The following is a 14,669-nucleotide window of genomic DNA, read 5'->3' on the forward strand; positions in this document are numbered from 1 at the left end:
TCAGAAAGCATTTTTAAGATCCTTTAAGAAAAACAGCAAGAGGGGACATGGCTCTTTAAATTTCAAGAGGAGTACAATTATCTGTTAATCTGTTTTAAGGAATTTTAAAACATGATTTTCGTCTTTTCCCAGGTTATGAGCTTGTCACCTGCTCCCTTATCTCTGTTGATCAAGGCAGCACCAATTCTGACAGAGGAGATGTACGGGGACATCCAGCCGGCGGCCTGGGAGCTCCTGCTCAGCATGGACGAGCACATGGCCGGGGCAGCAGGTAACCTGGCACCCTGTGCCTGCTACCCCTGCCATTACTGAGCCACAGTGTTTAAAGGAGAAGTGCATTTGTTCTCATTTTCATTCTTAGGACAGGTTGATGGCTGTTGCTAGAACTCTAGCTAAAGCTGTGGGCTAGGGGGAAATGGACCCAGGCCTTGTTTTCTCCTTTTCCAATGTCACAAGAGTAGTATTTGTTTCTGTCAGGGTGTTTCCAAATTATAGAGAATGACGATTTAACCCCAGAACCTACATTTTCACTATATTTCAAAAAGATTAAAATTCTTCGTGTATGAATCTCCTAGATTTACCATGCACCACCATCATTAGCTTTATTTAATCTTATGTAAATACTGTTCTGTGTTCAAATTACAATATCAAAACAAATTTGTAGGACTTAAGTGACTTGTTTATGGTCACATAGCTAGTTAGTGGCAGATGCAAAATGTGTGTTCTTCATTTTTTACCACTTTCTATACAGATCTCTTTCTTTTTCTATGGTTATTTTAACTGCGGAATGTATGTGGTGAAATTCCCATAGTACAAAAGTGTATGAATTTCCAAGTACCATCCTCATTCCTATGATCCCCCATTCTCTTCCCCAGAGGCAACAAGTTTCTCAGAAATGTTTTATCCCACACTGTGGCATATATATGTATGTCAGTATGTACAAGGTCTGACAATTAAGTTCATGAACTCATCCTAGAAATAGTGCTGCATACCTCATTGATAAATATCACTTTGGTCACCTTCGAAGTACTACCCTTGGGAAACTGTGCATCAATGCCAATACCTAGTCCACCCTTCAAAGCAATTTTGAAATTCTTTTTATCGAATGGCCATCAGAGCTGTTGTCATATTACCTTTGATGTTCTGAATGTCACTAAAATGTCTTCTTCTCAATATTTTCTTTATCGTTAGATAAAGAAAAAAGTCATTGGGAGCCAGATTAAGTGAGTAGGGAGGGTGTTCCAATACAGTTATCTGTTTACTAGCTAAAAATTCCCTCACACATGGTGCCATGTGAGTTGGGGCATTGTCATGATGCAAGAGCCGTGTGTTGGGGGCCAAGATTTTCAGTTAAGATTTTTCTGTTTCTGGGCGGCGCCTGTGGCTCAGTCGGTAAGGCACCGGCCCCATATACCGAGGGTGGCGGGTTCAAACCCGGCCCTGGCCAAACTGCAACCAAAAAATAGCCGGGCGTTGTGGCGGGTGCCTGTAGTCCCAGCTACTCGGGAGGCTGAGGCAAGAGAATCGCTTAGGCCCAGGAGTTGGAGGTTGCTGTGAGCTGTGGGAGGCCACGGCACTCTACCGAGGGCCATAAAGTGAGACTCTCTCTCTACAAAAAAACAAAAAAAAAAGATTTTTCTGTTTCTATTAACAGTTACTTGATCTGATATGCTTCTCATAGTCAGCTGACAATTTTAACTCATAATTGGAGAAAATTTGGCAATGTTCTTGTCAGTTCTGCTTGTTATCGGGCACTCTGACTTCTCTTCATCAGTTGATGTATTCTCACTCTTCATAAAAACAGTTAACCCATTTGTACACTGCCATTTTCTTCATGGTATTACCCCATAAACTTGTACTATCATGTCCTTGATTTCACTTCCACTCTTGCCAAGTTAAACAAGAAATCTAATGTTTGTTCATTGCTCTAATTTAAGCTCTGACATTCTTGTGATGGTACACCAAAATATGCAATAATAATAATGAATGCCACGTGGCAAGACACCGCCATGCATCAACACAAACATAATGGTGAGACCCTGATATACCAAGGTTAGGAAACCCTAAAGAGTTGTTTGTACAGTGCTGCCAATGTAAGTGCATGGTGGCAAGTTCATGAACTTCATATATATTGCATGTATCCTTTTCCACACAAAAAGGACATACTGCAAAGACTTTTGCACTTTGCATTGTATCTAAGAGACCAATTTTAAATATTAGTTTATAGTTTTGCCTCTCTCTTTTTAATGACTACAAAATATTCCATTGAATGAATAGATACTATAATTAATTTAATGAACACCTAATAATGAAAATTTAGGTTGATTCTAGCCTTTTGTTTTTTCATACCATACTGTAACAAATGCCTTTGTAAAATATCTTTATTTGCGTTGAAGTTCAGGTTTTTGCTTCTCTACCACATACTTCTCAGAGAGAGCTGATAAAGTTCAGGGAAGGACAATGCTTCCCAAATATGGGACAATCATGGGAATGTCTATGAAAAATATAAACAGGTGGATTGAGCTTTAAAAATACCAAAGAGGCAGGGCACGGTGGCTCACACCTGTAATCCTAGCACTCTGGGAGGCTGAGGTGGATGTATTGTCTGAGCTTAGGAGTTCAAGACCACCCTGAGCAAAACTGAGCACCTATCTCTACTAAAAGTAGAAAAACTGAGGCAGAGGTTCTTTCAACCACAAGAGTTTGAAGTTGCTATGAAGTATCACACCACAGCACTCTACCCAGGGTAGATAGGGTAGATATTTTGTAGAATAAGACTCTGTCTCAATAAATAAATAAATTATAAATACATAAATAAATAAATAAACCAAATCGCTAGCCATAAAGGAAAATGGCATATGTAAAACCATGTAAATGTAGGAATGCATTGGGCTTATTTGTAAAACCCAAGGAGATTGATGACTTGAGTAGCTTTTGCAGAGGGGTCACCTGAGAAGTGAGTGGGACTCAGATTTTAACAAACTTTGAATGACAAATTTGTGAATATGGACCTTCCACTGAACTGTGGAAACCACTCATGGGTTCTGAGCCAAAGAGTAACGTTGTAGACAGACTGTAAATTATTTAATATTAACAAGCAGCAGTAAACACAATAGCTTCACTTTAGAAACAGTGATTTCAAGTGGTGAGGGAAGGTGAAGAGAGGTTAGTTAATGGGTGCAAACATACAGTTAGTTAGGAGTAATTTCTAATAAGTTCTAGTGTTTGATACCACAGTAGAGTGACTGAAGTTAACAACAACGTATTGTATATTTCAAAGTAGCTAGAAGAGGGGACTCAAAATGTTCCCAACACAGAAAAATGATAAATACTAGCAGTATGGATGCCCTAAACACCCTGACTTGATCATTACACATTCTGTGCATGTAACACATGTACCCCATAAATATTTACAAATATGGTGTGCAAATTTATGAGATAAACTTTTTGTTGTTGTTGTTGTTTTTGTTTTTGTTTTTTTTCCCCCCGTAGAGACAGAATCTCACTTTATCACCCTTGGTAGAGTGCCATGGTGTTACACAGCTCACAGCAACCTCCAGTTCCTGGGCTTAGGCGATTCTCTTGCCTCAGCCTCCCGAGTAGCTGGGACTACAGGTGCCCGCCATAACACCTAGCTATGTTTTTGTTGCAGTTCAGTGGGGCTGGGTTTGAACCCGCCACCCTCGGTATATGGGGCCGGCACCCTCCTCACTGAGCAGAGTCTCACTATGTCACCCTTGGTAAAGTGCTATGGCATCACAGCTTACAGTAACCTCCAGCTCTTGGGCTTAAGCGATTCTCTTGCCTCAGCCTCCCAAGTAGCTGGGATTATAGGCACCCACAACAATGCCCGGCTATTTTTTGTTGTTGTTGTTGTTGCAGTTGGCATTGCTGTTTAGGAGGCCCAGGCCAGGTTCGAACCCACAAGCCTCAATGTATGTGGCTGGCGCCATAACCACTGTGCTATTGGCACCGAGCCTGTGAAATAAACTTTAAAATTATAAAATGAGGAATAGCAACTTTTAGATGAAGGGGAGCCAGTGACAGATAGTTGGTGATGTGACATTGAAGCTAAGGGGAAAGGCCAAAGCTACAGGTAAACTCAGGGAATAAGCTGATATGTGGGCAGCTGAAGCACCAGGAGTGGCCAGGGCTGTGAAGGAGAATCAGTAGAGAAGAAAGAGCTGAAGGATGACCACAGAGACTGGCTTCCTTCACATCCAAAGGACCAGAGGAAGAAGCCTAGCTGGAAAAGGGTATCACAAAAGTTGAAGAAGAACTCAAATAATCTCAAGCCATGGAAGCAAAAGAAAATAGCTCTTTCAGGAGATTGTCACGAAGGTGTTAAAAATGGAAAGGAAACAAGTGCTGTAAAAATACCACTGCATCTGAGGATTAGTGAGCATCACGAGAAAACTCTTCCAGGAAATATATTAAGGTAAAAGTGCAATGAATTAAAGAGTGAGGATGGTATTTAAAAATTGAGACAAGGTTTAGTACTTTTTTGTTTTAAGTGAAGGTGAAAGAGTGGAGATTTAAGCAGCTGGGCTGTTTAAATTTAGGGTAAAGAAAAGGAAGACTATCAAAAGCTAATGGTCACAACAATTAACCTTTGTTATAAAACAATATTACACACATTATCTTATTGATAAACCATTATGTAGACAAGAACACTTGAGTCAGAGAGTTGAAAGGACTTACCCAAGTCCACACAGCTCAAGATCCAGGAAAGCAAACGCAGATCTTCTGAGCGTGCAGGTGGATGCCCTTGGCATCACACCATGTGGCCTCTACAAACCAAAACATTGTAGAAGGGAGCTTCACAAAGCACTCTCTCGTCTATTATTTTACTTTATTCTCACAACAAATTTGGAATCAGCTATTATTATCAACATCACCATCCCTATCACTATTGGGAGTTTACCAGTGAAGAAGTGGAGACTAAAAGAAGTTAAGAGGTTGCCCAATATCCGGTGGAAGAGAAGTCCAGAGGAAGGACTCAGCGCCAGGGCTCCAGCACAACTGCCTAATCCTGTTTGAGTGTCCAGGGAGGAGTACAAGACAGATTCTAGATTATATTTGTAGTTTGTAGAATGTTTTTCTCTCTCTCGTGATTAGCTTTATAGCTTACCATGGCCTTTGACCTTTCTCTTACTTATATTTGACTCCCCCACCCATTTTTTTTTTAGTGTTATAATGACTCATCAAATCTCTTTTGCCCTCTCTTCTATCTCTGGGAAGGAAAGAAGTTTCTATAGCATCTACAATATGGATTTTGTTTTAAATATAGCTAATGGAACTGAGGTGGGGGGTTTTTTGTTTGTTTTTTGGGTTTTTTTGCAGTTTTTGGCTGGGGCTGGGTTTGAACCTGCCACCTCTGGTATATGAGGCCGGTGCCCTACACCTTTGAGCCACAGGCGCTGCCCTGAACTGAGGTGGTTTTTAACATATATCTTTATGTCTCGTCCTTGTGTTACTATAACTCCAGCCATTTTTTAAAAAGCATATTTCAGGGTATAATTTCCTTTTTTCATTTGCTTCTTCTGGTATTCACTTTTCCCTGTGAGCCAAAGGAAGCTTTCCTTGGGATGAAATATTCTACTGAAATGTCAGGCTGTGGTTACCCTTGCACAGCTATTGAGAGACTGTGGGTGGCACAAAGTTTGGTTGCCAGTGACAGAAACGAAGTCTGCTTTGGCTAGTGCTGGGATCCTAGCTCCATTCGCTCTGGAGTCATTTTCAGGAGATAGGATCAGTTACCACTTCTCTCCAACCTCAGGAATTAAGCAAGATTTTAAAATGTGCAACTGATGACTGTTGACTGTCTCTAGCCGCCATGTTCCTGCTGTGTGCAGTGAAAGTCCCTGAGGCTGTTTCAGACATGCTAATGTCAGAGTTCCACCACCAAGAGACTGTACAGAGACTCAACGCTGTCCTCAAGTTCCACACACTCTGGAGGTTCCGATACCAGGTCTGGCCCCGGATGGAGGAAGGTGCACAACAGATTTTTAAGGTGAGAGTTACTTCTCACATGAGAATTGGATTAGTAACTCAACCCAACTCTTGATTAAATCCTTGAACCTCAAACCAACAACACGTTGCCAAAGATAGGCTTCTTTTTTTATTCTCTCTGATTATATAGGTTAACCTAACCCATATGTGAACAATTTATTTTTAAAAAATTGAAATATAGAAAAACATAGAACAGGGGTGTCCAACCTGCAGCCTGTGGGCCACAGGCAGATTATCTGAGAACTGTTTTGCTTATCTATTTGCTGCCACATATAGAGAAAAGTATGCACCAATTTTTACTTTTGCTCATCAGCTGTCATTAGTGTTTGTGTATTTAATGTGTGGCCCCCAAACAACTCTTATTCTTCCAATGTGTGGGGGAAAAAATGTTGGATGCCCCTGACAGAGTAAGAAATCGAATCATCCCCAGAGGTAAGCACATAAAAGTTTGGGGCATTATTTCCCAATTTGCTATATACATTCATATAGAAGTTTTTTGGAGGATGGGGTGATGAACACAAATAGAGACCATTTGGTTGAAAGATTTTATTTAACTGATCAGTAAACTGAGGCCCAAGTTCATCCTGTGCTCTATGATAGAATAACTTGTAAAAGAGCCCTTTTCTATAATGCATGCTGGTGCCCTGAGTAGTCATTTAGAGCCTTAATGCTTACTCAGATCGTATCACAAGTATACTTCAGATTCATTCTCGCTTTTATTTCATCTTACCTCATTTTTCTGATATTGACTAACAGATCCCACCTCCCAGTATAAACTTCACACTGCCCTCTCCAGTGCTGGGAATGCCGTCTGTCCCGATGTTTGACCCTCCATGGGTCCCTCAGTGCAGTGGAAGTGTCCAGGACCCCATTAATGAAGACCAGTCTGTGAGTAGCAGATGACACTTGGGTTCCTCTATCTCCAGATTCCACGGTGTACATATGAAAGAGGATAACAAGGAACATGTGAGGCAGTTTGTTCATTCTTGTCATAAGGATATAGTAATGACACAGCAAATTGGCCACAAAAGGTCTCTATTCATGTGAATAGAATGGAAAGAATTGATATCTGGTAGAGTATTTGTAGACTTCCAAACCAATATGGATTTATTTTACAACCTCTGTAGCAGCTACCTTACAAAGCATTAGGTATCAATTTCTTGGCCAAAAGTACCCTTTTGCCTCTAGTTACTACAAAACAAACATGTTCATCTAACCTATATTACAAATGCTACCTGAAAGTTAAGGACATTGATCCTGAAAGATTAAGAAAAGGAAGAGAGTTGGCAGCTTTTCTTTCTTTACTTGACCCTTACTTTGTTCATTTCATTGTTCACCAAGATCATCATCACAAATATCACTCTGAAACCTCTGGTTTTATCATTTCTGTGTGTAACGTAACTCAGCAACAGTTAAGTTCAGAACACACTTAACAGACAAAACTCAAGAATAAACACTTTTTAAAAAGTGGATCTTCAAAATATTACTTTTTCACTTGTTTAATAGTGCATTTCCAAATGTAAAAGTAATATAGAGAATCTGGAAAATAAAGCAAAAATGGAAAAAGAACATATCCCTTTGCATGAATTCCCTTGAATAAATTCCTCTGGAATTTATGGCAATTGATATAATAACTATTAAAGATTTTTAACACATGTCACAAAATATCTCCAGAAAAATTATATCATTTTACCTTTCTAGAATAGAATTGGAAAAATAGCTTCTTAACTAGTGTTTTTTTAATTGCTACTTTGCATGGTGAAAAAATCCAACTGTACTGTTTATTTTATTGGTATTTCTTTGAAAAGATTAGTTTGAAAATATGAAATTAGGTTGAACATTTTTGGTTATCACACATAGATTTCCAGACATTTATAGTTTTCTTTGGAGAACTATTTGTTTGAACTCTTTACCCATCACAATATTCCTATTTAATTTTAATTCTTCTTCATATGGTACCTTCATATCGAATGGTCTCTTGACAAAGAGAAAGACATACCTGGTTCTTCTCCTGTATGTTCAGTAATTTCAGCCTCTGCACCACCAACATAAGGATCTGTGATTTTTCTTCCAAAGAGGTGATGACTTCACGTGAGCCTGCCAAACTCTCTATCCCAAGTTCAAAGTGGATTGAAAACTACATCATGATTCTACATCCAGTTCTCTTTCTTATTTCACAATTCTTACCTTATACCTTACTGTGATAAACCAGCTTAGCCGCCTGGCCCTGAAAATGAATTTCCATGTGGCCCATCAAATGCTGTCTATTGCTGCTATAACTTACATCATAGGAAACTTTTAGTCTCATGTTAAAATCCAGCATACAGAGACCTTCTACGAATACAGCCCCTTCCGAAGACCAGTCAATAACCCTTGCCTATCTCTAAACCACTGCATGACCAGCAAAGCGATGTGGAATTGCTGCTGCACGTAGAGGTCACTGCAAGTCAGTAGGGAAGAACTCCAGTCATCGCTTCCTGGCTCTGAGATCACTGACTCTATCCCCAGAGCTCTTAGATCTCGTCTTGGCATTAGTGTCACCACTAAGGCATGAACGTAATAGCCATTTTGCAACCTGGGTCTTCTCTTTATTGTTCTGATCCTTCACCTATGGAAGAGTGGGTTGACTGTAATATTGTTCCAGTATGCCTTGACTGCTGGTAAACACAGAGGCGTATTTTATATTCAAACTTTGTAATACTATCAACTCTCATAATTTTTATTCGGTAACTTTGTTTCTACAAATATTATTAAGGATTTACAGTGTGCCACTTCTCTACAAACATCAAGTAGTTGCAGTCTGATAGATAGTTCAGCTATAAAAATGAAATAAATCACATAACTAATTTATATGAGAGATATCTCTTTCCTTTTCTTTCCCATGGTACTGACTTCTCATTTTATTAACTTTATGAAATAAAAATTCTTCTTTTAAAACCAGTTCAAAAAAGTTTAGAAAGAAATAAAGTATTAAAAAATGTAATTTGCTCTTAATGTTTCTGAGGAAATTCCTGATAATCCCCCAAGTCCTAAAGAATCCTAAATAGTACCACATTTGTGCGATTTACTGGAACACTCTTTATGACTGTGATCTCAGAGAAGAACTGCTATTAAGTAAGCTTGCCTTCATGTCTCCACAGAAATCCTTTTCAGCCCGGGCTGTATCCCGCTCCCATCAAAGGGCAGAGCACATCTTAAAGAACTTGCAGCAAGAGGAAGAGAAGAAACGTCTTGGCAGAGAAGCCAGTCTCATCACCGCCATCCCCATCACCCAGGAGGCTTGCTATGAGCCCACTTGCACGCCAAACTCAGAGCCAGAAGAAGAAGGTGCCCTCCCCACCTGGGAATTCTGGAGGGTCTGAGTCAGAGGGATATAGCTTGCTTTGAAATAAACATTGATGATTTTATGTGACAGGAGGTAATAGGTCCCCCTTCCATCTCTCTGTAACTTCCTGACACTATCCAAAGAAAAAGTTGTTTCCTGAAGCTTAAAGTTGGCCTGTTTTCAGAGCAGGAAATTAGCCACAATGAATGAACCAGCCTGATAATGGACCAAGCAGTGGTTTCGATTCAGGGAACAGCTGAATCCAGACTGTGTATTAAAGTAGATGTAACTGATCTTTCATTAAGTACTTTCAACCACCACAAGTACTATTCGAAACTCAGTGACTCTCTGCCCTGTTTTTGTAGAAACTTTGGGAGGAATTTTCTTTCTCTCTTATAGTTTTTCCCTCCCCCCTTCCTAAGTATACTCTTAATTACTTAAGCCTTCTGGTGAGAGAGCAGTAGACACTTGTGATTTAAGTACAAACATACTTGTGATGATGATCAATTTTTGGTGTAAAACCAAAGTTCACATTTCCCATTTTGTTTGCCAGTAGAAGAAGTCACCAATCTGGCATCCCGCCGACTGTCCGTGAGCCCATCCTGCACGTCTAGCACCTCCCACAGGAACTACTCCTTCCGCCGTGGGTCCATCTGGTCAGTGCGTTCGGCTGTCAGTGCTGAAGGTGTGTCCTCCTGCGAATCTTTTCTTTACTACTGATGATTTACCTGTTTTGAAACTTTTTCCCATTAATATCATTATCTTACTTCATTGCACTGTCTTCATTAAATAACTTGTTTCATGACTTGTAATTTAAAAAAAATTAGATTGGCATCCTAAAAAAAAAAAAATTAACCTAGCAATTGTCATTTTTACTTTGACTCTTTTAACTTCATTACATGTAATCATATTGCTGAGGGTTCTTTAACACTATCTTATGCAGTTAATGGTTTTCTATCCTACACATTACAATCAACTTAGAAGCTTTATTTTTATTTATTTTTTTTTTACAAATACATGTGTTCATTTGGTTTCCACTTTTTGCCTTCACAAAATTAAAAAGGTTTAAAATTTAATAACAATAACAATGTTTAAGATAAGGACTAGAAACAAAAACCTCATAAAGAATGAAGGTAAATACATTCAGAAAAGAAATCAGACAATTGCTATAATGAAATATTGAGCAAAAATAATAATAATAATACCAAAAAAGCAACATTCACATTGTCAAATAAGAATATGTCTATTATAGAATGCTTTAACTGATGGAGTCATCAGTTAACTTCTTATTATTTTTTTCCTAAAGTCTCAAAAAATAGACAACTGATATTTATAAATAAAAATAAAAGATAATTTCAAAAAACAGATCATGCCAAATCTTATAGAGAATAGAAAAAAGAAGAAATACTTCAAAATCATTCTACTTCATCTGGATACACCTGATATTAAAATTGGAAAAAATGTATTATTATAAAGGGAAATTACAAACATGTTTCACTTATAAATGAGGATGCAATATCCTAAACAACATATTAACAAGTTGAATTAAAAATTAATGTTTAAGTAATGTACTTTGGTCAAAATTAAATCCAATTTATGTGAGAATTAGTCACTATTTTCTTTTCTTTTTTTTTCTTTTCCTTTCCCTCACCCCCTCTCTCCTTCTCTGTCTGCTCTCCCCTGCCCCCATGCCCCACCATGTCATTAATTGTCCTCATATCAAAGTTGAATACATAGGATTCATACTTCTCCATTCCTGTGATGCTTCACTAAGAATAATGTGTTCCACCTCCATCCAGGTTAATACAAATGCTGCAAAATCTCCATTTTTTTAATGGCTGAATAGTATTCCATGGTATACATATACCACAGCTTGCCGATCCAACTATCCAGAAGAAAAAAAAAACCTTTTATTATAAAGACATTTGCACTAGACTTTATCGCAGCTCAATTTACAAACGCTAAAATGTGTAAACAGCCTAAATGCCCTTCAACCCGAATGGATTGGCAACTTGGAAGCTTTAAAAAAACAAATGGGGGTGGTGCCCGTAGCTCAATGGGTAGGGTGCCGGCCACATACACCGAGGCTGGCCAGTTTGAACCTGGTCCAGGCCAGCTAAGACACCAATGGCAACTACAACCAAAAAATAGTGGGGCGTTATGGCAGCCGCATGTAGTCCCAGCTACTTGGGAGGCTGAGGCAAGAGAATCACTTAAGCCTAACAGTTTGAGGTTGCTATGAGCTGTGACGCAATGGCACGCTACCCAAGGTGACAGCTAGCGACTCTATCTCAAAATAAATAAATTAATTTAATTTAATTAAATAATAAACCAAATATTCTAGGCCACACACAGGACCAAATTATTGTCACTGAGCACGGAACCCATGCATTAATATTATTAAAACCTCCTAAGGCAATTCTAGTGTGTGGCCATAGGATGCTTTAAAATGCTGTTTTCAGACAACTTACCAATCGAAAGAAGGCTACCACTCATGCTATTTTTGTAACTAAGTCTGATTCTCTGTGTGGAGGGGTAGGGGCATAATGTGATGCCCTTCAGTGCCACAAATTTTAGAAATATATTTCTCTAATGATAAACAACTGTCTAAAACTCACTGCTTCATGATTATGCAAATTTCATCACAGATTTATAAAATCTTTAAAAACAGTTAGAGAAATTGAGCAAAGAGGCCAGTGGTTCCCCACCCCTTATAACCCTGGGGAACTTTGGAAAATGACTGATACTAATTAATCACAGTTTATAAGGGTGAGGCCTAAGGCATGTCTACATTTTTATAACACCTTTATTGAGACATAATTCACATACCATAAGTTGTGCCCCTTTGAAGTGTACAATGCAGTAGTTTTTAGTATATTTGTGGAGGGTATAACCATCAACACTAATTTTAGAATACTTCCACCATCTCAAAAAGAAACCGTCTACTTAGCAGTTATCCCTTATCCACCTCTTTCCTCCGACCCCTGGCAAGTGCTAATCAACATTCTTTTTCTATGGAGTTGCCTATTTTGCACACTTTATATAAACGGAATCATACAAGATGTGGCCTTTAGTGACAGAACTTTTCTACTTAGCGTAATATGTAGTTTCGAGGTTCACATGTGTTGTAGCATGTATCATTGTTTTGTTCCTGTTTATTGCCAAATGACGTTCCATTGTATGGAGATACTATATGTATTTTCTTTGTCAGTTCATCAGTTAATGAACATTTTGGCTTGTTTCCACTTTTTGGCTATTCTGAAACAAACTGTTTTCCAAAGCGGCTGTACCATTTTATGTTCCTACCAAAAATTATGAAGGCTTTGATTGTTTTACATTCTTGCCAACACTTACTACTGTTTTTGTTTTAATTTTAGCCATTCCTATGGGTATAAAGTAGTATTTCATTGTGATTTTGATTTGTATTTCCCTTATGACAAATGGTATGGAGCATCTTTTCATAGGCTTATTGTAAAGTGTCCATTTAAATCTTTAGCCCGTTTTTAATGGGGTAATATGTCTTTTAATTGTTGAGTTATAAGAATTATTCACTTAAAAGCAACTTACCAGATATATGATTTACAAATATTTTCTCCCATTCTACAGTTTGTCCTTTTATGTTTTTCACTTGATTTTAACCAAAAGGCTGAGACTGTTGTCTTAAACTTTCTTATTGGTAGCTTTGAAGCAGAAAAGTTTTTAATTTTAATGAAGTCCAGTGTACATTTTTTTCTTTTGTCCCTTGCTTTTATTGTCATATCTAGGAAACCATTGTCTAATCTAAGGCCACAAAGATTTACTTTGATGTTTTCTTCTAAGAGTTTTATAGTTTTAACACTTATTATTAGGTATATAATCAACTTTAAGTTAATTTTTTTGTTATGGTGTGAGTTGAGAATCCAACTTCATTCTTTTACACATAGATAACTAGTTGTTCTAGCATGATTTGTTGAAAAGACTCTTCTTTCTCTATTGAATTTTCTTAGTACTTTGCCAAAAATCAATTGAACATGAATGTAGTAGTTTTATTTCTGGCTTCAATTCTATTCTACTGATCTGTATGTCAGTCTTTTTTTTTTTTTTTGGCAGGGGCTGGGTCTGAACCCACCACCTCTGGCATATGGGACCGGCACCCTACTCCTTGAGCCACAGGCGCCGCCTATATGTCAGTCTTTATGTCAATACCACACTGTCTTGGCTGGTTCTGACTTTTTAATCAGTTTTTTAATTGGCAAGTATGATTCTTCCAATTTTGTTGTCCTTTGTCAAGATGATTTTAGCTATTCTTAGTCTCTTGCATTTCTATATGAATTTTAGGATGGGCCTGTCAATTTCTTCAAAAAAGGCAGATGGGATTTTGATAGGAATTCAGTTGCATTAAATCTACATATCAAAAAAAAATCTACAGATCAATATGGGGAATAGTAAGTTTTCTGATCTGTGAACATGAAATATTTTTCCACTCATTTAGATCTTTATTTCAACAATATGTGTAGTTGTCAGGATACAAATTTCACCCTTTTGTTGAATTTATTCCTAAGTAGTTTATTCTTTTTGATGATGTTTTATATTGAATTGTTCTAATTTCATTTTCAGATTTTTTCATTGCTAGTGTATTATGAACATACAATTGATTTTTTATACTAATTTTGTATCCTGTAACCTTGCTGAAATAGTTTACTAATTTTGATCTAATAGTGGATTCCTCAGAATTTTCTATATGCAAAATTATGTCACCTGCCATTAGAGATAAATTTACATATTTTTTTCTAACTTGGATATTTTATTTATTTTTTTTATTTTTACATATACATGTGTTAATTAGGTTTCCATTTTTTTTGCCTTCACAAAATTTAAAACTTGAAATTTAATAACAATAACAATGTTTAAGATAAGGACTAGAAACAAAAACCTCGTAAAGAACAAATGAACATAAATACATTCAGAAAAGGAATCAGACAATTGCTACGTCGAAATATTAAGCGATAATAATAATAATAATAATGCAAAGAAAGTAACATTCACATTGTCAAATAAGAGTATGTCTATTTGTTTTATCACTTCATATCACTGACTAAACTTTCAGTACAATGTTGAATGGAAGAGATGAGAGCATATATCTTTGTTTTCCTCCTGATCTTAGAAAAAGGAAGCATTCAGTATTTCACTATTAAGTATGATGTTAACTGTAGTTTTTTTTTGTTGTTTTTGTTTGTTTGTTTTTGAGACAGTCTCACTATGTTACCCTCGGTAGAGTGCTGTGACATCATAGCTCACAGCAACCTCGGACTCCTGGGCTCAAGCCACAACACCCAGCTATTTTTAATTTAAT

The 14,669-nt window shown here is 37.5% G+C and overlaps 1 protein-coding gene across 4 annotated transcripts in view; it reads left to right on the plus strand.

The window, feature by feature from the left end:
• UNC80 (unc-80 homolog, NALCN channel complex subunit) overlaps nt 1-14,669 on the plus strand; it is a 256,795-nt gene that overhangs the window by 162,122 nt on the left and 80,004 nt on the right. For all 4 annotated transcript variants that reach the window (XM_053597780.1, XM_053597781.1, XM_053597782.1 and 1 more), the window contains 5 exons: nt 133-271; nt 5,832-6,013; nt 6,769-6,900; nt 9,153-9,339; nt 9,891-10,022. In XM_053597780.1, coding sequence (XP_053453755.1) covers nt 133-271; nt 5,832-6,013; nt 6,769-6,900; nt 9,153-9,339; nt 9,891-10,022 — 772 coding nt within the window. The remainder of the gene's footprint in view (nt 1-132; nt 272-5,831; nt 6,014-6,768; nt 6,901-9,152; nt 9,340-9,890; nt 10,023-14,669) is intronic.

The sequence above is a fragment of the Nycticebus coucang genome, chromosome 7, assembly GCF_027406575.1.
Source record: "Nycticebus coucang isolate mNycCou1 chromosome 7, mNycCou1.pri, whole genome shotgun sequence".
Classification (NCBI taxonomy): Eukaryota; Metazoa; Chordata; class Mammalia; order Primates; family Lorisidae; genus Nycticebus; species Nycticebus coucang.